Raw genomic sequence first — 23082 nt, 5'->3', positions numbered from 1 at the left:
CCACCTCTTTAGCCCTTGGGGGGGGAGAGCAGAGAGAAAATCTTGAAAAATAGCCAGTGTCCAGCAGCCCCTAACGAAGAAAATCCGTGAGTCACCGTCTCTCGACCCTGCAGCTCCCACCTTTGGGGAAGGCCCCTGCTGTGGATTTCGGCCCTCCCGTTCCTGGTAGCCAAACTCCCAGCCGCCCCAGCTGCAGCTACCCTATAATATTCCCCCCAGAGCCAGTCTTATAATAACCGCCGTGTGGGTGTGGGGGGCGGGCCTGTTTCAATGGAAGCGAAAGGTCTTTTCTCCCCGCTCCGTCTCTCCCCCCGTGCGGCATGCCCCCCTTTTCTTTCCGCCTCCCGAACCGCCCGGTTTCTTGCAGGGAGCTTGGGAATGGCTTTGGGGAGGGGGTGGTGTTGGGGGATCAGCCTCCCCTCCCTCCCTTCCAGGAGGAGGCGGTGCTGACGTTCCTCCCTCCATCGGTGGCATCTCTGATGGTTGTTTTTTTTTTTCTTCTTTTCCCTCTCCCCCTCCTTCCCCCAGAACTATAAATCAGAAAACCGAGGGGGCGGAGGAAGGAGAGTCCGCGAGCCAGAAAGACGGTGCTTTGCGGAAAGCCGTGCCACTGCAGCAGTTCCGCCGAGATGACCGCTCTCCTCCGCCTCTGCTTCTGGTCCCTCGTCTGCCTGGCTGCCTCCCAAAAGATCCCCAGGCTCAAGCTGGTCCCGACAGGTAAGCAAGGATGCTCCAGGGGGTGTCCGGACCAGACTGGGAGGTGCAGCCTCCTGCCTTCCCAGGGCGTTTGGGGTGGGGCAGGGCGGGGTGGGGTGCCCGGAGAGCCAAGCTTTATTAATTTATTTAATTAGGGGGCTCCGTAACCCCCCCCCCTCTCAGGCATAGCATCTCGGGGTGGCTCTCTTGGGGTCTACCCCGTCCGAACCGGTTTTTGCCAGAAACAGACAGGGACGGATGGCATGCACACACCTTGGAAGCATTTTGCAGGGAAGGCAGCAAGCGGCTGTACACGGGGGGCTGGGGGGGGTGGTATTCCCCCCTAAAAAGAAATGTACAGAAAAGTTGGACAGCCATATTGGGTCCGTGCAAAAGGCGAAGAAGAACCCGTGCCGTGCCTTCGATTCGTTTCTTCGGCGCCGGGTGGCGGCCGGTTTAGGGCCACCCCCGTCGAAATTTTCGAGGGGTGGGACGTTTTGGGGGTGGCTTGCCCTTGCCTGCCTCTGCAGAGCAACCCTGGATGGGGGGTGGTCTTTGCCATCCGAATGCGAACCAGGGCTGATCCAGCCTCGCTTCCGAGAAATGATGAGCCCGGGCTGGCCTGAACCGTCCAGGACAGGACAGGGCAGGGCAGGGCAGGGCAGGGCAGGGCAGGGCAGGGCAGGGCAGAGACCCAGGGAAGGGGTTTGCCATTGCCCACCTCTGCATAGAAACCCTGGGCTTTCTCAATGGTCTCCCATCCAAATACCAATCAGGGCTGACAAAATTGGGCTGGCCCAGACTGTCCAGGTCAGGGGGCCATTTATTAGGGCCAGCGAAAGAGTGCCCAATTCATTGCTGCATTTGGATTCCCCCCTGCTCCTAAATGCCTTCCTGTTTCACGCCGAGAAATTCTTGCCAAATGAGCTCAGAATGCCGTTTTGCAAAAGCCTCTTGGGGGGTGGCCGGAGAGGGGGGCACCCGAGAGAGATGCCCCTTCCGCACCTGGGGCCGGAAGAGCCGTGGTTAATTTCCCCGGTGGTCCCTTAAACAGCAGCTTAAAAAGCGTCTGGATTCAAGGGATCGGATGAAAAAGCAGAGAAATGTTTATGCTCGTGGGGCGGGGCCCATGGGATTTGGCCAGCCGGATCAGACCTAAAAGGTCCAGAGCTTGCCAGATGGAAACGCTGAAGAATGACTTGCAAGTCCGGATGGATTGTTTTCCAGCTGAGTGTGCCCTGGGGAGTCCCAAATTCTCCTTTGAAGAAGAGCTTTACAGAGGCTGCCTTTCGCTCTCTGAAAGATTCCACTAGAGGTTTACAGACACCTTTCCTTTCCTCTCCCCGCAACAGACTCCCTGTGGGGCAGGTGTGTTTGGGAGAGCTCTGAGAGAACTGCTCTGTAAGAACAGCTCTGAGAGAACTGCGACTGGCCCAAGGTCACGCAGCGGGCTGCCTGCAGAGGAGGAGTGGGGAATCAAACCTGGATTAGCAGTGCTCTGGATTAGAGGCCACCGTTCCCGACCACGACGCCGGGCTTAAGTATTGGTTATTACTGGTGGAGATGAACCCAGATCCCTCGACGGTGATCGTGGTGGCGTATTTTCATTTTTTTTAAAAAAAAGCTTTTGGGCAGGAGCAGTCTATCTGAACATGGAGGTGTTTGAATTTTAGAAGCTCTGCCATTGGGAAATACTTGGAAATTTGGGGGAGGGAGCCAGGAGTGGGCGGGATTTGGGGCGGGGAGGGACCAACTTCAATGCCACCGTCCCCCCTCCCAAGCAGCCCTTTTCTCCAGGGGATCTGATCTCTGCAGTCTGGAGAGGAGCTGGAATTCCAGGGGATCCCCAGGCCCCACCTGGAGGCTGGCATCCCTGAGTCCCCCCTCCCAAGCAGCCCTTTCCTCCAGGGGAACTGATCTCTGCAGTCTGGAGAGGAGCTGTCATTCCAGGGGATCCCCAGGCCCCACCTGGAGGCTGGCATCCCTGAGTCCCCCCTCCCAAGCAGCCCTTTCCTCCAGGGGAACTGATCTCTGCAGTCTGGAGAGGAGCTGGAATTCCAGGGGATCCCCAGGCCCCACCTGGAGGCTGGCATCCCCGAGTCCCCCCTCCCAAGCAGCCCTTTCCTCCAGGGGAACTGATCTCTGCAGTCTGGAGAGGAGCTGTCATTCCAGGGGATCCCCAGGCCCCACCTGGAGGCTGGCATCCCCGAGTCCCCCCTCCCAAGCAGCCCTTTCCTCCAGGGGAACTGATCTCTGCAGTCTGGAGAGGAGCTGGAATTCCAGGGGATCCCCAGGCCCCACCTGGAGGCTGGCATCCCTCAGCCCCCCTCCCAAGCAGCCCTTTTCTCCAGGGGATCTGATCTCTGCAGCCTGGAGAGGAGCTGGAATTCCAGGGGATCCCCAGGCCCCACCTGGAGGCTGGCATCCCTGAGTCCCCCCTCCCAAGCAGCCCTTTTCTCCAGGAGAACTGATCTCTGCAGCCTGGAGAGGAGCTGGAATTCCAGGGGATCCCCAGGCCCCACCTGGAGGCTGGCATCCCTGAGTCCCCCCTCCCAAGCAGCCCTTTTCTCCAGGAGAACTGATCTCTGCAGCCTGGAGAGGAGCTGGAATTCCAGGGGATCCCCAGGCCCCACCTGGAGGCTGGCATCCCTGAGTCCCCCCTCCCAAGCAGCCCTTTCCTCCAGGGGAACTGATCTCTGCAGTCTGGAGAGGAGCTGTCATTCCAGGGGATCCCCAGGCCCCACCTGGAGGCTGGCATCCCTGAGTCCCCCCTCCCAAGCAGCCCTTTCCTCCATGGGAACTGATCTCTGCAGTCTGGAGAGGAGCTGGAATTCCAGGGGATCCCCAGGCCCCACCTGGAGGCTGGCATCCCCGAGTCCCCCCTCCCAAGCAGCCCTTTCCTCCAGGGGAACTGATCTCTGCAGTCTGGAGAGGAGCTGTCATTCCAGGGGATCCCCAGGCCCCACATGGAGGCTGGCATCCCTCAGCCCCCCTCCCAAGCAGCCCTTTTCTCCAGGGGAACTGGTCTCTGCAGCCTGGAGAGGAGCTGGAATTCCAGGAGATCCCCAGTCCCCACCTGGAGGCTGGCATCCCTCAGCCCCCCTCCCAAGCAGCCCTTTTCTCCAGGGGATCTGATCTCTGCAGCCTGGAGAGGAGCTGGAATTCCAGGGGATCCCCAGGCCCCACCTGGAGGCTGGCATCCCTCAGCCCCCCTCCCAAGCAGCCCTTTTCTCCAGGGGATCTGATCTCTGCAGCCTGGAGAGGAGCTGGAATTCCAGGGGATCCCCAGGCCCCACCTGGAGGCTGGCATCCCTCAGCCCCCCTCCCAAGCAGCCCTTTTCTCCAGGGGATCTGATCTCTGCAGCCTGGAGAGGAGCTGGAATTCCAGGAGATCCCCAGCCCCCACCTGGAAGCTGGCATCCCTCAGCCCCCCTCCCAAGCAGCCCTTTCCTCCAGGGGAACTGATCTCTGCAGCCTGGAGAGGAGCTGGAATTCCAGGAGATCCCCAGCCCCCACCTGGAGTTTGGCATCCCTAGGGACATGGAGGGACAGTTTCCAGATCCACGCTGGTATACTCATTTTGGGGACAGAGTGTGGGGACGACAGGGACCTCAGTGGGGTACGACGAGATGAGACGTAATTCCAGGGGGTCCCCAGGCCCCACCTGGAGGCTGGCATCCCTGAAACCGGGAGAAAGATTCCAACTGGACGTCCATCACAGTCCTTGTCTTACGTGTGTTTTTTAAAGGGAAATCTTAAAAATCTAACATTGTCAGGCAAGAAACCAAGCTGGAGAGCGCTGGAGCTATAAACCCAAACCCACAAATTTCCTCTCGCTGGAGATTCGTGGTCATAAAACCCACAAGGAGCTGCTGGTCCCTATGACCATCCTTCACCGGTCCTCTTTCCGTTTCACAATCTGAACCTCTCTGGATCCTGCCGTTTTCCGTTCAAGGGCTGATTCGATTCTTCTCCTCAACGCTTGTGCTTTCGAGATCTCCTCGTGACCACCTGATTTTCAGTACAAACCCAAGGGGTGGGAGGGGGGGAGTCTGTGCTTCCATAGTGATCGCCTCAGATGGGAGCCCTGTCAGGTAGCAGAAATTCGAATTCATCACCGACTCAGAGACCAACAAGATTTGGGAGGGGGGGGTGGGTTTGACCCAGGGGACATTGAATCCCGAAAGCACAGAGCGCAGAAATCTTGTTGGCCTTTAAGGTGCCCCTGGATTCAAATCTAACTGTGAAGTGACTGTGGAAAAAGGCAGCCATCTTTTGAGGCTATGAACTTTTGAGGATCATCAGCAGAGATCCAATAACTTTAATTTACGTCCATCTGTTTCCCCCCCTCTGGTGATTAAGCCGTGGCTGCTTTTTACGGATGGAAACCTGCCAACCTCCTTCGAGGCTTAGTGGGGGCAGAATGCTAGGCAGGAAGACTTCCTTTCACCCTTCCCTTTTGCTTAAGGCTGTAAAACACAAAGTCCCAAAACATTGAATGCCAGATGCCTCATCACAAAACAACATCTGAGCAGGAGCAGTCTATCTGAGCCATGAGAATTTAGCATTTCAGGAACAGCATCCGAAAAGATCAACCCTTGTTTCTCCTTGTCACCGATAGAAACTTCTAGAACCCTCTTGCCAAGCCTGGGTATCTTTCAGTTGCTTCAAATCATTTTCAACATAACACAGGAGCTAAGAATGGTAGCGTGCCAGCTTATTTACCAGCCAGAAGCTGCCACTGCGTTGGCCACTAGGTGGCGGAAGTGATGCCGTGGCCATACTTTTGTGGCTAGCTCCGCCTCCATGGGCAGCCATTTTGTGGCAGCCATTTTGTGGCTGGACCCACCATGCCATGTCAGAATTCCAGATGAGTCTGCAGTCTGAAAGAGATTGGGGGGCCCCTGGGTTAAAGGGTTAGATCCGGATCGAAAAGGCCTGGGTTCAAATCCCCACTCTGTCTCGGAAGCCTGCACACCCTCTTGGTTTAACCTACCTGTCAGGGTCAGATCTGGAGAACTGGGTTTGATTCACCACTCCTCCTCCACATTCAGCCAGCTGGGTCGCCTGGAGACAGCCACAGTTCTCTAAAGGCTGTTTTCTCAGAGCCAGCTTGGTATAGTGGTTAGCAGTAACGGCTGGTAATCTGAGGAAGCCAGGTTTGATTCCCCGCTCCTTCATATGCAGCCCAGATGGGTGACCTTGGCCTAGTCACAGTCTTGTTACAGCTGTTCTCACTGAGCAGAAAAACCAGGGCTCTCTCAGCCTCACCTGCCTCACAGGGTGCCTGCTGTGGGGAGAGAAAGGAAAGGAGATCGTAAGCCGCTTTGAGACTTCTTCGAGTGGAGACAAGCAGGGTATAAAACCCAACTGTTCTTGCAGAGCAGTTCTCTCTGAACTCTTTCAGCCCGACCTACCTCACAGGGTGTGGGGAGAGGAAAGGGAAGGCGACTGGAAGCCGCTTTGAGACTCCTTCCGGTAGAGAAAAGCGGCATATAAGAACTAACTCTTCTTCTTCTTCTTCTTCTTCTTCTTCTTCTTCTTCTTCTTCTTCTTCTTCTTCTTCTTCTTCCAGTGAAGATAAATTGGATCCTTTCTTGGGGGAACGCACCATGGGAAGTCCAGGGAAAACCAGTGGCCCCATAGTTCTCCAGCCATAGCTGGAAAGGGACCCAGGGGACTTCACTTTTAACTGCTGCATATGAGGGAGAGCTTGGGCAGCTGCACATCCTTTCCCCACTGCAAAGCCAGGAGTGGGACAAGTTATGTCGAAATTCAAGGGACAGGCATCCCTGCCCAAGACAGATTTGGACCCCTAGCAGGGAAGGGACCTTGGCGGATCATAATGCAGTACAGTTGACCCTCCCAAGAGACAATTTTCTCCAAGGGAAATGTATTCTGGAGATGGACTTGCAATTCCTGGAGATCTCCAGGCCCCACCCAGAGGTTGGCGACCCTTCTCTCCTGCAAAGGGAAGGCTGGGTGCTAGTTTCTTTGAAGAAACTCAATCCAGGATTCGGGTTCTGGGGCCCAAGCTGAGGGACTTGGGAATGTTCAGCCTGGAGAAGAGGAGGTGGAGAAGGGACAGGAGGGCCCTCTTGAAGGATCGGAAAGGTTGCCCCTTGGAGGAGGGCAGGGAAAGGTTCCTGTTGGCAGCAGAGGAGAGGACCTGCAGGAATGGATTTAAACTACATGTAGAAGGGAACGGAAAAGATTCTTCACAGTCCAAGTAGCTCAGCAGTGGAGTGGGCTGACAAAGGGGGACGGGGTCTTCAAGCAGCAATTGGACAAATGTTTATCCTGAATGCTTTAAGTTGATCCTGCCTTGAGCAGGGGGTGGGACTAGATGGCCTGTGTGGCCCCTTCCCACTCTAGGATTCTAGGAGTCTAGTTCAGCAGTGGAAGGGGCTGGCTCAGGAGGTGGGGAGCTCCCCCTCACTGGCCGTCTTCAAGCAGCGGCTGGACAGATCCTGCTCCTGGATGCTTGAGGCTGATCCTGCATTGAGCAGGGGGTGGACTGGATGGCCTGCATGGCCCCTTCCCACTCTAGGATTCTAGGAGTCTAGGTCAGCTGTATAAGGGACTACCTCTTGTGGAGCAGAGTGGTAAGGCAGCAGACATGCTGTCTGAAGGTGTCTGTCCATGAAGTTGGGAGTTCAATCCCAGCAGCCGGCTCAAGGTTGACTCAGCCTTCCATCCTTCCAAGGTCGGTAAAATGAGTACCCAGCTTGCTTGCTGGGGGGTAAACGGTAATGACTGGGGAAGGCACTGGCAAACCACCCCGTATTGAGTCTGCCATGAAAACGCTAGAGGGCATCACCCCAAGGGTCAGGCATGACCCGGTGCTTGCACGGGGGATACTTTTACCTTAAGGAGGTGGGGAGCTCCCCCTCATTGGCGGTCTTCACCCAGTAGCTGGACAGATCCTTCTCCTAGATGCTGGAGGCTGATCCTGCCTTGAGCAGGGGGTGGGGCTAGATGGCCTTCATGGACCCTTCCCACTCTAGGATTCTAGGGGCCTTTTCGCACAGGGATCTTTGTTGCAAATTGTTTGCGGAATGAAAAATCGCCATTTAAAATAGTGGAATTCGTCGTTTTGCACACCTGGCTTTGTAGTGGAATCAGTTGCGTTTTTTAGCGTTTCCCACAGGCTTCCGGTCTCGGCAGAAATCGCTAGAAAGGAAGCGCTATTGCCAAGCTCGTCCCGCCCCTGGCCGTCAAGCAGCCAATGGGCAGCCGTTAGCATGCTCCCAAACAGCCCCTTTCCCTTTAAGAAAGGTTTTAAAAAAAAAAAAACAGACCCATAGCAACGAATCTACGTAGATTCCTTGCACTGGAGAGACCCATCCAGCTGCCTAATGTGAGCTGTCGTTTGATTGTATGATCGTTGGCACGCTGGCTCGAGTGATAAAAAAAAAATCCCCCCCCCTCTCACGGCCCCGATTTTGGGCTGAATTAATGTGTACAAAATAAAGGGACTTTATTTCAGCAAACGGGCTTTTCTGTGGTTTGTGCTTAGTGACTAAAGGTGAAGGAATGAAGCCAGGGAAGCCTCTAAACAGAAAGAGGCTCGCCGGTGCGTTTATCCCCGCTCGCTCCGAGAAAAAAAAATGGCGATCGCTTCGCCGGAAGTTTGGATGACAGGCTCAGGAGGAGGGACTTTGAAGAACCCGCAACAATGGTAACGCACAGGTCTTTAGCGCTAGTGTTGCAGATTGGTTGCAGGAGTGTATCGCTATCCGGAGGGTGAATCCACTTTTCTGGATTCCCCTGAAAGCGCTAAAACGAAGCGCTTATTGCTGATCGGTTTCAGGAGTGTTGCAGATTGTCTACGACGTCGTGGGTAATGCCAAATTAGTAGCGTTTTCAATTAGCAACCATTGTGCTATTTTTAAGCCGTGGGAAATGGCCCTAGGAGTCCAGTTCAGCCATGGAAGGGGCTGCCTCAGGAGGTGGGGAGCTCCCCTTCACTGACCATCTTCAAGCAGCAGCTAGACAGAGAATTATCCTGGATGCTTGCGGCTGATCCTGCCTTGAGTAGGGAGGGGGTGGACTAGATGGCCTAGACGGCCCCTTCCCACTCTTACAATTGTAAGAAGCAGCTGCCTTCTAGATTCTGGAAGAGACAGAGAGTGATCCAGACAGCTTCCGCTGTGAGCTTGCCAGACACCCTTGGGGTTGTAAAATCCTCTGGGGATCTCGAGGGGGCGGGATTCATTTTAACTTGATTAGAAAGTCCTCCGCTCCCCCACCAATCCCCCACAGACAGGAAGAACCCAGAGCTATGAATGCACTTCTGCCCAAAACTGTCTCCCCAAACTGGGCAGCACCAAGAACCCCACAGTGGGGGGAGTATAGAATATCTCTTCGGGTGAAAATAAATGACTTTTTAACTCCCTAAGCCAGGCTTTCTCGACCAGGGTTGCTTGATGGCCCTGGAAGGGTTTCCCCAAATGGGTGGGAGTGAATTATTTCTTTATATATTTCTTAAGATTTTTAAACTTGTTAAACATTTATCGAGTGATACAACCGTATCGACCCACCTTCCACGCTCTCAAAATGGCCAATGATGTCAATACTTCCTTGGATGGGAGGCCACCAAGGAAGGCTATGCGGAGGAATGGAAAATGGCCAACCCCCTCTGCTCCTCCTATGCCTTGATAGCTTCTTGCTGGAATCACCATAAGTTTAAGCTAAGCGGAATCTGTGCTTGGAAGGGAGACCACCAAGGAAGGCTCTGCAGAGGTAGGGGGAAAGGCCAACCCCCTCTGCTCCTCCCTTGCTTTGAAAGCCCCTTACTCGGATGACCATAAATCTAAGTTAAGCAGAGTCTATGCTTGGAAGGGAGACCACCAAGGAAGGCTATGCGGAGGAATGGAAAATGGCCAACCCCCTCTGTTCCTCCCTTGCCTTGATAGCTTCTTGCTGGAATCACCATAAGTTTAAGCTAAGCGGAGTCTGTGCTTGGAAGGGAGACCACCAAGGAAGGCTCTGCAGAGGTAGGGGGAAAGGCCAACCCCCTCTGCTCCTCCCTTGCTTTGAAAGCCCCTTACTCGGATCACCATAAATCTAAGTTAAGCAGAGTCTGTGCTTGGAAGGGAGACCACCAAGGAAGGCTCTGCAGAGGTAGGGGGAAAGGCCAACTCCCGCTGCTCCTCCCTTGCCTTGAAATCCTCTTCTTGGGATCACCATAAATCTGAGCTAAGCAGGGTCATTTCTCAAATTGGAGACCACCAAGAAAGGTTCTTCAGGGCCTGGCGATCTCCTGGAATTCCAACAGATCTCCGGATGACAGATATCAGCTCCCCCAAAGAAACTGGCTGGGTTGGTGGGCGGAGTCTATGGCAGCATACCTTGTTGAGGACCCCCCCCCTCTCTCCCAAACCCTCACCTCTTCAGGCTCCACCCCCAAACATCCAGGAATTCCCCAACCTGGAGTTGGCAGCCGAGTCAGTTTGGTGACATTATGAAAACCATGTTGGAATGCATAAAATCTGGAGTGGGCATGAATCAAAAGCATATCCTCCAGGGGGCAGCGGAGATGTGTATTTAGCATAGTTAGAACAGGAACTTCTTGATATATTTTTTTCAAATACTCTCCTTCTGTGTCCTGATTGGCTGATTTGGAGACTTCCTGCTGCTTTAAGCCCATTTCCTCCTTGCTCGCCTCTGGGACAGACTGAATGGATGTAGAACGGAACAGGTCAACTGTTAGGTCTCTCTCTCTCTCTCCTCTTTCAGTGCAAAGTTTCTTTCTCTTCTTAATTTAGCTAGTTTATTTGTTTAAGCCAGGCTTTCTCAACCAGGGTTTTGTGAAGCCCTCGGGTTTCTTGGTGGCCCTGGAAGGGTTTCCTGAATTAATTTTTTTTTAATATGTTAACCGTTTATTGGGTGATATGACCATATTTGGTCATGTTGACCTGCACCCCCTCCCCAAATGGCCAATGATGGGCCTGGAGGGGCAGGGGCCCTGGGTGGGCGTGTCCACAGCTCTGCTTCCCAGCCTGGTGCTTGACACGTCTTTGCAGATTTAAACTCCGCTGGCCAATCATTCCCTGTACATGGTCACTAGGCTGAGCTGAGTTTTAATCCTGACCCGGTTTTGTCCTGTCTCTCGACAGATACTTTGAATGCCAGCTTTGTGGAAGAAGCTGGACTGATGGTCCTTTTTCACGATGCCGGTTCGGATCAGCTCTTCATCGGAGGCCGTGAGCAGCTGTGGATTCTGACGTTTAAAGATTCTGTGGTGACGCCAACGCAGGTGAGAGGCAGAACTCAGCTTCCCTGACTCCGTACAGCAGGGGTAGTCAAACTGCGACCCTCCAGATGTCCATGGACTACAATTCCCAGGAGCCCCCTGCCAGCAAATGCTGGCAGGGGCTCCTGGGAATTGTACATGGACATCTGGAGGGCCGCAGTTTGACTACCCCTGTTATACAGCCTGGTTAACTACAGGGGCGGGGCAAGTTGCCAACTTCCAGAGGGTGCCCCTCCCCTTCCCAAACTCCATCCTCCAAGGCTCCACCCCCAAAATCTCCAGGGCTCATTCTGCACTCATTGGATAATGCACTTTCAGTGTGCTTTTGTAGCTGGATATTCCTGTGCGGAAAAGGAAAATCTACATCTAAAGTGCATTGAAAGTACATTATCCACCATGTGCGGAATAGGTCCAGGTATTTCCCAATTCAGCCCTAGGCAGGGAGAGGGAGAGATGGGAAGACAATTTGGTGCCTAGATCCATAGATCCACTCCTCACCCCTGGAGCGGAGTAGTTTTCTGCGGCCCCAGAGGGTCGGGTCAGAAGCCAAGGGTTGAATTAAGCCAAAAGACTTTTCAGATAAACATCTGGGAGGATTTCCTGGCAGTTCAGGAGGATCCTCAGTGGAACAGGCTTCCTTGGGAGGTGGTGGGCTCTCTTTCTTTGGATATTTTGAAGCAGAAGCTAGCTGGCCAACTGATTCTGTGAATTTGGGCAAACGGAGAGAAGGAGGGCTGGATGGGATGAGCCAATCAATGCTCAGTTCTCGTGGCCCTTTATGATACACCCAGGATCGTGCCAATGGCTCCTCTGGGGTCAGGAAGCAATTTTCCTCCAGGCCAAATAGGCCCAGGGATCCTGGAGGGATTTCCCCCCCTTTCTCTGGGCGCAGAGCTGGGATCACCCAGGGAATGGAGGGCACAAGCTGTGAATTTCTTGCATTATGCAAGGGTTTGACTAGATGACCCTTGGCATCCAATTCCAACCAACTGGTGATCCCTGGCCCCAAAGAAGTACGTCTGGTCCCAGTCAGGGCCGGGGCCTTTTCAGTCCTGACCCCGACTTGGTGGAACGAGCTCCCAGAAGAGCCGGGGGCCCTGGTGCAATTGGTTCAGTTCCCCAAGGCCTGGAAAATGGGCATTTGCCAGGCATTTGATTGGGACCAATGAGCACGAGGAAAACCTTCAGATGAAAAGGGCTCCCTCTATAGTAGTGGTGGACAAACTGTGGTTCTCCATGAACTACAATTCCCATGGACATATGGAGAGCGACAGTTAGGCCAGTGCTGGCAGGGGCTCATGGGAATTGTAGTCCATGGACATATGGAGAGCGACAGTTTGGCCAGCGCTGGCAGGGGCTCGTGGGAATTGTAGTCCATGGTGATCTGGAGAGCCACAGTTTGGCCAGAGCTGGCAGGGGCTCATGGGAATTGTAGTCCATGGAGATCTGGAGAGCCGCAGTTTGGCCAGTGCTGGCAGGGGCTCATGGGAATTGTAGTCCATGGAGATCTGGAGAGCCACAGTTTGGCCAGTGCTGGCAGGGGCTCATGGGATTTGTAGTCCATGGACAATGGAGAGCCACCGTTTGGCACCCCTGGTCTATATGGACCACCCCTGAAATTGAATGGAATAATATAGTTCAGCAAACCAGTTTATGGTTTTAGTGGTTTTAATATTTTAAATGAATGTTAAATTATAGATAAATTGTATTGTATGGTCATGTTTGTAACTTTAAAATGAAAGAAACTGCCCCAAGCCAGCTTGCTGGGAGTGGTGGGGTAGAAATCCCAATATAAATCAATTAAATAAAATCACCCAGTACGGTTTCCAACTCTAGATTCAGAATTTCTGAAGATTTGGGGACTGGAAACTGGAGTTGCCGAGAAATAACAGAGCCCACCCCCAAAGCAGCCATTTTCTCCTGTTGTCTGGAGATCTCTTGCAACTCTGGGAGATCCCTAGACCCCACCTGGAGGTTGGCAACCCTCCTGCCAAGTCCTGCCTGTGGGATTTAAAAAAGAATCAGTTCTTGCTGTCTACTTCCAGTTGCATTCCTCACTTGTGTGTTCCTGTTGTGTGTGTGTGTGTGCTGTGTCTGTTCTGCATTTGTGCCCTCTAGTGGCCAATTTGATATTACATTGTTTTATGTCTGGCATAGCTTCCTGCAGATTTAAACTGCAGTTTTTTATGCTGGACTTAAAGCTGCATAATATTAAACCGACCACTGGAGGAGCGGAACATGTGCTGAACGTTAGCCAAATTTAAATATACAAAGAGGGGTGAAGCTCTTAAAAGCATAAATGAGTTTTATTGTGAAGAGAGAAACAAACTTGGTGAGAGAGGAGGGAGAGAGAGAGACCTAACTGTTCTTCTTTCTGTTTGGAGGCAAAGTCAGAAGACATGTGGATCCCAGCATAGCTAGCATCCAAGAAATAAACACAGTGGGGAAAGATATGAAGAATATTATAGACATTTATTTTAAATAATACCTCAATTTCTACACGAGAAAGATCTACAGTATTATGCACTACTGCACATCAATATTTGGCACTTCCAGAGGCAAGCAGGGGAAAAAGTGGGCTCAAAGGAGAAAAAAGTCTCCACTTGAGCCAATCACGACATTAGACGCTCCTATTTGAAAAATATCAAATATCAGGATGGAAGGTCCTAATCCAACCATGCTAACGACACATCTCCTCCGATGCCCCCTGCAGGATATTCTTCATATGAATCGCACACGCTACGGATCTTGCATACTCCAGCACGGAACACACAAGCACGGGAAAGAAAAATGCGGTAAAGGCCAGAGTCAATTTGGTTTGAAACCAGTTTACACCTTCAATGGAGACGTTTTCTTGGCGTCACCCTGACATAAACTCCAAGCTGTTCCTCTTTCACCTGCAGAAATTTCCTCCACCTAAGAGCCCCGTTCAGAGCAGGCAGGGACATCAGGGTCTTGCTCTCTGCCAGTCTTGAGTCACTTTAAACTGAGGAGTGCAACCTTAGCTGTCACGAGGATCTGACAGATGTTTTTCCTTTGATGGTGCAGATACAGTTGAGCGCTGATGAAAAGGTGAAGGAGAACTGCAAGAAGAAGTCGGGGGTGAACCAGGTGAGCAAAGATCAGGGGCAGCCCAGATCAGAGGGGGGCATCAGGCCTGGTTTTAGAATTCCCTTGGGGATGTCTCACTCTGAAGTTTTGGGTGCGGAGAGTGATGGCCAACCCATCTGTATGGCCCCTTCCAACTCTATGATTCTATGATTCTATGATTCTATCTTAATCATCCTGCAGCGCCACCAACAGGCAGAACATGGTATTACCTTCATCGGCTGTTCACTCATGCTGTGCGTGTTGTAGATCGGAGGGTGGCATAATTCCTGGGTTTTAGAAGTCCTTTTGGGGTGTCTTCCTGTACACTTTTGGGTGCAGAGACAGATGGTGGACTCATCTCAACCACGCTGCAGCGCCACCAGTGGGCAGAACTTGGTATTATCAGCAGCAGCAGTTTGCTCATGCCTCTCATGTTGTCTTGTAGAAGGAATGCCACAATTTCATCCAGGTGATCCAGCGCCTGAACTCCACAAACATCATCGTCTGCGGCACCAACGCGGCTTCCCCCAAGTGCTGGGTCCTCGTGAGTCCGCAGATCTCAGATCTGCCTTGAATATTTATTTATTTATCTGTTTTTGCATTCTGCCCTTTCCAAAAGGTTCTGCATGGGTTACATCAGTTTGAAAAACGCAGAAATTAAGTCGTATGTTGTCGGGATTTAAATATTAGATTCTAAACAGTCTAAAAATGTAAATTTGTTGTTTTTTAGAGAGAACTGTTTTTTTTAAATATAATATTATAATTTATTATTATATAAAGCATTTACAGAAAGGTAAAAGAGAAAAAAGCGACCAGCTGATAAGTAATTATTTCATTGTCTATACATCGTCTATACAAGTATACCATACGTAGTGTAGTCTAATATTATCTCAAGAAATATATAAGTTCCCATTGCATATTGGTCCTAACCTAACAGTTACTGCTGTCTTTCTTAAGAAAGTCCAGATAATCACTCCACTGTTCATCATATTCTTCCGGTGGTTTCTTCTTAACCATGTTAGTGAGTCTTGCCATTTTTGCTAAGTCTGATAATTTGTCAAGCCATGTAGAGATAGTTGGAGTCTCAGTCGCCTTCCAGTGCTTCGCCCACACCAAAATGTAAATTAAATAAAATTAAAAAGGCTTCCTCCTTCTCCCCCGCAAAGATGGGGGACAGGCCCCCGCACGTGACTTTTTAAGGGGAAGGGGGTTTACAATACATTCCAGAAGTTTGGGGAAACTTCTTAATTTTTCCTTCAGTTTTTAAACTCTTTTTCTACCTTTTTTTCTGTCTCGTACCATTGTTAATAGGTTTTCATTGATTCAATGAGCTGCATTTTGTATTATTTCATGTATTTCATTATTTGGGGGGGGGTAAAAACCCCCAATATCCCCCCTTCTGCGTTGCCTTGCGGGGGGGGGCATAGAGTATAAATAATAGACTCTAATAGACTAGTTAAAGAGCCTCTTGTGGCGCAGAGTGTTAAGGCAGCAGACATGCAGTCTGAAGCTGTCTGCCCATGAGGCTGGGAGTTCGATCCCAGCAGCCGGCTCAAGGTTGACTCAGCCTTCCCTCCTTCTGAGGTCGGTAAAATGAGTCCCCAGCTTGCTTGGGGGTAAACGGTAATGACTGGGGAAGGCACTGGCAAACCACCCCGAATTGAGTCTGTCATGAAAACGCCGGAGGGCGTCACCCCAAGGGTCAGACATGACTCGGTTTCTTGCATTTCGGTTTCTTGCATTTCATGAAAACGCCGGAGGGCGTCACCCCAAGGGTCAGACATGACTCGGTTTCTTGCACAAGAGATACCTTTACCTTTACCTTTAATAGACTAGTTGGATGGATTCTAGGCAGAGAGACCAGCAAATTTCAATGTTATTTCAGGGCTTCAGCCATACTAATTTGTATAGTGTTGCCTAGAATAGATCTCGTAGCTGCTGATGAAGGTGGGGGGTGGATTCTGGACGTGGGGAAGCAACGCAGTGTGCTGGCATCACCCGGAAGTGACAGCGGCACGTCAGCAGCCTCGGGGGTCAGAACTCCGGCTTTGGGGGAAAACTCTATGGTAAAACTAGCCCTCTCCTCCTTCTCTCTCTCTCCTCCTAGGACAACAACAACACGTATTATGAAAGGCACACGATCAAAATCAAGGCAGAAGACGTCGTCCCCCCGTTTCCATCTCAAACAGCTGTGACCATCGCAGTGGGTAAGGAAATGCCTTTTCGATGCAGGCTAAACAGAGAATGTGGCCTTACCCTTAGCTTAGCCCACTCACCCGTGTATTCTCTGACTGGCGGCAGCTCTCCAGGGTCTCCGTCAAAGGTCTACCAATCGTCGTGAGAAAAGGGAGCCTCCACATTCAGAGGCAGTCAACCTCTGAATAGCGGTGGCCAGGAGGCAACAGCCTCAGTCTCCCTGTCCTTTTGTTGGCTGTCTAGAGGAACTGGTTGGCCACTGTGTGAGACAGGATCCTGGACTAGATGGGCTACTGGTCTGACCCAGCAAGGCCCTTCTTATCAGAGGAAGTCTTATCAGGGGAAGGGCCTTGGCCTTCAGTTACCATGAGCTCCTGTCAGCTTGGTGCCTAGCAGTTTCTCTTAAAAGGTTTCTGGTTCTCATGCTTGCGGAGATGAGGTTTTGAAACCGGTGAAGAAAAATGATTTAAGATTACCTATGAAAAGAGACAGTTGATTGTTGTGTGTTGACATTTTTGATGGTGGAAAATGACTGACATGGGCCTCCCTTCGCTAACATTTCAGACGGTAACCTGTACTCTGCCTTGTCGGGAAGCAAGAGTGTCATCCAGAGGAGCTACGGGCCCAGACGGCTGATCAAGACCGAAGACAATTGGCTGGCCAGTAAGGAGACATCATCTACTATCTTTTGCTTTCTCCGTGGGTCCTTTGCTAGAGAGCCCTAAACATCTGGAATGGTGGAACCTGCAAAAGGGCTTGGGTCAATTCATGGAGGGCTTGTGTCGATTCAAGGATGCTTAGGGCTGATCCTGCGTTGAGCAGGGGGTTGGACTAGATGGCCTGTGTGGCCCCTTCCAACTCTATGATTCTATGATTCTATGGCCTGTATGGCCCCTTCCAACTCTATGATTCTATGATTCTATGGCCTGTATGGCCCCTTCCAACTCTATGATTCTATGATTCTATGATTCTATGGCCTGTATGGCCCCTTCCAACTCTATGATTCTATGATTCTATGATTCTATGATTCTATGGCCTGTATGGCCCCTTCCAACTCTATGATTCTATGATTCTATGATTCTATGATTCTATGATTCTATTATTCTAATTCCAGTTGCATTAATATGCAATAAGGTCCCCGTATTGAACACCTTGTTTCACTTCCGCTGTGTCACTGCATATTGCATCGGAAAAGATGAAAATACAGAAAATACAAACAGAGCCATCACAATATCTAGGAGAACAACTCCCCATGCATTCAATGCATTCCAAAGGCATCTCAGCACAGCCAAAAAATGTAGCTCCCCAGCGATGTAGTAACCTGCACTACACAGATCCAATCTGTTGCATCGTGTAGACCAGGGGTAGTCAAACTGCGGCCCTCCAGATGTCCATGGACTACAATTCCCAGGAGCCCCTGCCAGCATTCGCTGGCAGGGGCTCCTGGGAATTGTAGTCCATGGACATCTGGAGGGGCCGCAGTTTGACTACCCCTGGTGTAGACCCTCAAGCGACCATAGTAAAACATGCATTTGCTAAGTGTCCTCTTCTAAATGGAACAAGAGTTCAGTGTAAACAGGTGAAGCCAATTACCTGAGCTCGGACAGCAATCAAGCTGTCAAACTAATTGACATTAGATAATCTTTGACAGCTGTCAAAACACTGAATCAGCAGATCATCTTTGACAGCTGTTAAGATACAGGGCTATTTTCAAAAGACGGAGGGGAACCTCCACAGTCAAAGGCAATTTCCCTATGAATCCAAGAGCCAGGAGTCAAAATCAGAGGGAGGCCTCAGCCTCTCTGCCCTGTTGTTGGTTGTCCAGAGGAACTGGCTGGCCCTTGTGAGAGACAGGAGGCTGGACTGGATGGACCCCTGGTCTGACCCAGCAAGGCTCTTCTGGTGTTTTTAGGAAGGCCTCGGCCTCTCTGCCCTCTTGTTGGTCCTCCAGAGGAACTGGCTGGCCCCTGTGTGAGACAGGAGGCTGGACTGGAGGGATCTCTGGTCTGACCCAGCAGGGCTCTCCTGATGTCCTTAGGAAGGCCTCGGCCTCTCTGCCCTGTTGCTGGCCCTGCAGAGGAACTGGCTGGCCCCTGTGTGAGGCAGGAGGCTGGACTGGATGGACCCCTGGTCTGACCCAGCAAGGCTCTTCTGGTGTTTTTAGGAAGGCCTCGGCCTCTCTGCCCTGTTGTTGGCCCTCCAGAGGAACTGGCTGGCCCCTCTGAGAGGCAGGAGGCTGGACTGGATGGACCCTCCCTGGTCTGACCCAGCAGGGCTCTCCTGATGTTCTTATGAGTCTAGCATATTTATACCCTGAAATTCTTGTCCATCTCTAAGGTGCCAGTAGATTAAAATCTAGATTTCTATCTCCGTCAGTCGTCGTCTTCCACCACTGGAAGAAGATTCTTTTGTTTTCTTTCACAAAGCCCCCAATAATTGTTATAGGGCCCTTCTCCTTGGTTTTCAAGGTTGAGGAGTATTGTTATCGAACTGTTAAATATTTTAAAGGCTGCTTTAACATGTTAAATCATAGAATAATAGAATCATAGAATCATAGAGTTGGAAGGGGCCATACAGGCCATCTAGTCCAACCCCCTGCTCAACGCAGGATCAGCCCTTAAGCATCCTAAAGCAATGCCTTAGAATGTTTCTTAACGTGTCCATGTTTGCTCCCAGGGGGACTTTATTTGGGTGGAATGGTAGGGTTACCACCTTTGGGTTGGGAAATACCTGGAGATTAGGGGGATGGACCCAGGAGTGGGCAGGATTTGGGGCGGGGAGAAACCTCCATGGAGGTACTATGGATTCCACCCTCCAAAATGGCCATTTTCTCCTGGGGAACTGACCATATTTAATCTGGAGATAAACTACAATTCCAGGAGATCTGCAGGTCTCCCCTGGAGGATGGCATCTCTAAGATCTAGTCACCAGCCTGCTTAGGAACCAGGATTTCCATTTCTAGCTTGGGAAATACTGGAGACTTTGTATGGGGGGGGGTGGAGCCTGGATTAGGAGGCATTTGGAGAGGGGAGGGAGTATGATGCTATGGAGTCCCCCCTCCCAAGCAGCCACATTCTCCAGAGCAGGGGTAGTCAACCTGTGGTCCTCCAGATGTTCATGGACTACAATTCCCAGGAGCCCCTGCCAGCGTTGCTGGCAGGGGCTCCTGGGAATTGTAGTCCATGAACATCTGGAGGACCACAGGTTGACTGCCCCTGCTCCAGAGGAACTGATCTCTGTCACCTGGAGATGAGCCGTAATTCCAGGGGATCCCCAGGTCCCACCTGGAGGCTGGACACAGGAGCATCTAAACCAAATGTTTGCAGCTTAGCCGATCAGAGAATTGCTCGGCCTCACGAAGCCACCCCCCCCCCTTCTCATCCCCGATTTGCATCTCTTTTGTTCCAGGGGCGGAATTTATCAGCGCCGCCCTGCTGCCTGAGAGCAACAAGGTCAATGATGAAATTTACTTTTTTTACAACGAGGTCAACCAGAGTGCCGGCCTGGACGATGAACCGTACAAAGCTCAACTCGGGCGCATGTGTAAGGTACGGGAAGGGAGCGGGGTCTCACATTTTTGTTGCAAAAAGGACTTTTGGGGACTCCCTTTTCTCTGCTCACACAGAGGCCTGACCTCCGTCTCTGCCTCCCTCACTCAGATTCACACGTTGCCGCCTTTCTCATCTCTTAAAATCTCTAGAGAGTTCTTTGTTGTGGCTGGGATGTTGGACAACCTGGTGCATGTTGCGGTATTTATTTACAGGAGGGACTGTGGCTCCATGCTAGAGCCTCTGCTTGGCACCCAGAAGGTCCCAGGTTCAATCCCCGGCATCTCCAGTTGAAAGGACCAGGCAGGAAGGGGTGGGAAAGACCTCAGCTGGAGATCCTGGAGTGCCATGGAGAGGGACCATGGCTCAATAAAAGAGCCTCTGCTTGGCATGCAGAAGGTCCCAGGTTCAATCCCCGGCATCTCCAGTTGAAAGGACCAGGCAGGAAGGGGTGGGAAAGACCTCAGCTGGAGATCCTGGAGTGCCATGGAGAGGGACCATGGCTCACTAGAAGAGCCTCTGCTTGGCAGGCAGGAGGTCCCAGGTTCAATCCCCGGCATCTCCAGTTGAAAGGACCTGGCAGGAAGGGGTGGGAAAGCTGGAGATCCTGGAGTGCCATGGAGAGGGACCATGGCTCAATAAAAGAGCCTCTGCTTGGCATGCAGAAGGTCCCAGGTTCAATCCCCGGCATCTCCAGTTGAAAGGACCAGGCAGGAAGGGGTGGGAAAGACCTCAGCTGGAGATCCTGGAGTGCCATGGAGAGGGGCCATGGCTCACTAGAAGAGCCTCTGCTTGGCAGGCAGGAGGTCCCAGGTTCAATCCCCAGCATCTCCAGTTAAAAGTACCTGGCAGGAGGGGATGGGGAAGACCTCAGCCTGAGACTCTGGAGAGCAGCTGCCAGTCTGAGTGGACAATACTGACCTTGATGGAAGGTCAATTCAAATGGGTCGCCGTGTTGGTCTGAATAGAACAAATCTAGAGTCCAGCGGCACCTTTAAAGCCAAAAAAGTTTTGTTCAAAGGATGAGCTTTTGTGTGCATGCACACTTCCTCAGATACAATGAGATTGCTTCTGAGGATTGACATTGCGTCTGACGAAGTGTGCTTGCACACGAAAGTAGACCATACATTGAACATGAGTCAACAGTGTGACTTGGTGGCTAAGAAGACAAACGGAGTATCGTGTCCAGATCACGGGAGGTGATGGTACCGCTTAACTCTGCTCTGGTTCGGCCTCCCTTGGAGTCCTGGGTTCAGTTTTGGGCACCCCAGTTGAAGAGGGATGTAGACAAACTGGAGCGTGTCCAGAGGAGGGCAACAAAGATGGGGAGGGGTTTGGAGATCGAGATGTAGGAAGAAAGGTTGGGGGAGCTTGGTCTGTTTAGCCTGGAGGGGAGACGACTGAGAGGGAATCTGATAGCCATCTTCAAGTATTTAAAAGGCTGCCATATGGAGGATGGAGCAGAATTGTTCTCTCTTGTCCCGGAGGGACAGACCAGAACCAATGGGATGAAATTAATGCAAAAGAAATTCCATTTCAACATCTGGAAGAAGTTCCTGACAGTCAGAGCAGTTCCTCAGTGGAACAGGCTTCCTCAGAAGGTGGTGGTTTTTCCATCTTTGGAGGTTTTTAAACAGAGGCTGGAGAGCCATCTGATGGAGAGGCTGATTCTGTGAAGGCTCAAGGGGGTGGCAGGTGACAGTGGGTGAGCGAGAGGGTTGTGAGTGTCCTGCACAGTGCAGGGGGTTGGACTAGATGACCCATGAAGTCCCTTCCAACTCTATGATTCTATGAGAGCTCATCCCTTGAATAAAACATCATTGGTCTTACAGGTGGCCCTGGACTCTAAATTCATTTTGCCATCTCCGGTTGCCATCTCCGAACACGTGACATTCCGTTTCTCTCTCTCTCTAGGTGGATGAAGGTGGAAAGAACTTGCTGATAGACTCGTGGACCACCTTCCTGAAGGCCAGGCTGGTTTGTGGCCATTCCAGGGACCCCAAACGTTTCCATCGCCTCCGGGACGCCTTTCTCCTCAAAGAAGGCCGAACCCTCTATGGAATCTTCTCCAATTCATGGTGAGTTCCGTCCAAGTCTTCAGTACCTGGTGAAACGAGGACTGAAGGGCAACAGGACAGAGGTTGACAACTTTAGGCCTGGGATGGAGAAGGCAGAGGAACTTCTCTCCCTTTCTCACAATCCAAGGACTCGTGGGCACTTCTTGAAGCCAAGGAGCAGTAGGCCAAGAACAAATCAAAGGAAATTCTTCTTCACCAAAAAAATGTCATCCGCATGGAGAATTCAGGAAGTGCTGGTAGCTACAAGCATAGACAGATTCAATAACATGGAGCAGAGGTCCATGAGTGGCTTCAAGCCCCAAGGTATAGATGGAACACTCTCTTGGGCAGTGTGATGCCCTTTAAACCTGGTGCCTGGAGGAGTTCTGGAACTCGAACCCCACTAGTCTGATCCAACAGAACTTCTCTTCTTATGTACAGGGGCAGTGATGTTCTGTCTTCTTGGTGTTTGGGGGGGGGGGGCAACAGAGGGAGACCTTTTGAAGTTCTGGCCTTGCTGTTGGGCCTTCTGATGGCCCCTGGGCTTTGGCCGTTGTGGGACAGAGAGTGTTGGACTGGAGGGGCCATTGGCCTGATTCAATATGGCTTCTTTTGTGTTCTTATATCTGGGGCAGTGATGCTCTGTCTTCTGGGTGCTTGGGATGGGGCACAATGGGAGGGACTCTGGAATTCTGGCTCTATTGTTGGACTTCCTGATGGCCCCTGAGGTTTGGCCATTGTGTGACACAGAGTGTTGGACTGGAGGGGTCACTGGCCTGATCCAACATGGCTTCTGTGATGTTCTTATGTCTGGGGCAGGGATGCTCTGTATTCCTGGTGCTAAGGGGGCTACAGAGAGAGAGGTATTGGAAATCCGGTTCCAGTGGTGGACTTCCTGATTGCCCCTGGGTTTTGGCCACCCTGTGACACAGAGTGTTGGATTGGATAGGCCGTTGGCCTGATCCAACATGGCTTCTCTTATGTTATGTGTGGGGCAGGGAGGCTCTGTTTTCTTGGTGCTTGGGGGGCAAGAGTGGAAGGCCTTCTGGAGTTCTGGCTCTGCTAGTGGACCTCCTGATGGCCCCTGGGTTTGGGCCCCTGTGGGACACCGAGTGTTGGATTGGATGGGCCATTGGCCTGATCCAACATGGCTTCTCTTTCGTTCTTCTGTTCTTAACTTAAAACCAGAAATCTCACACATTGTGTTTATGACCCTGTCGACCTGTAGCCAAGAGAT

General features: G+C 51.7%; 1 protein-coding gene across 1 annotated transcript in view; it reads left to right on the top strand.

Moving 5' to 3' along the window:
• Positions 1–351: 351 nt before the first annotated feature.
• The window catches only part of LOC143829536 (semaphorin-7A-like), a 33149-nt gene continuing 10418 nt past the window's right edge, over positions 352–23082 (top strand). The window contains exons 1-8 of the mRNA XM_077320618.1: positions 352–717; positions 10818–10957; positions 14003–14065; positions 14490–14588; positions 16152–16251; positions 16805–16903; positions 19649–19788; positions 21703–21866. Coding sequence (XP_077176733.1) covers positions 630–717; positions 10818–10957; positions 14003–14065; positions 14490–14588; positions 16152–16251; positions 16805–16903; positions 19649–19788; positions 21703–21866 — 893 coding nt within the window. The 5' untranslated portion in view covers positions 352–629. The remainder of the gene's footprint in view (positions 718–10817; positions 10958–14002; positions 14066–14489; positions 14589–16151; positions 16252–16804; positions 16904–19648; positions 19789–21702; positions 21867–23082) is intronic.

This window comes from Paroedura picta, chromosome 1, assembly GCF_049243985.1.
Source record: "Paroedura picta isolate Pp20150507F chromosome 1, Ppicta_v3.0, whole genome shotgun sequence".
In the NCBI taxonomy this organism is placed as follows: domain Eukaryota; kingdom Metazoa; phylum Chordata; class Lepidosauria; order Squamata; family Gekkonidae; genus Paroedura; species Paroedura picta.
Note: the sequence above shows the minus strand (reverse complement) of the source record. Positions and strands in the feature narration are given on the sequence as shown.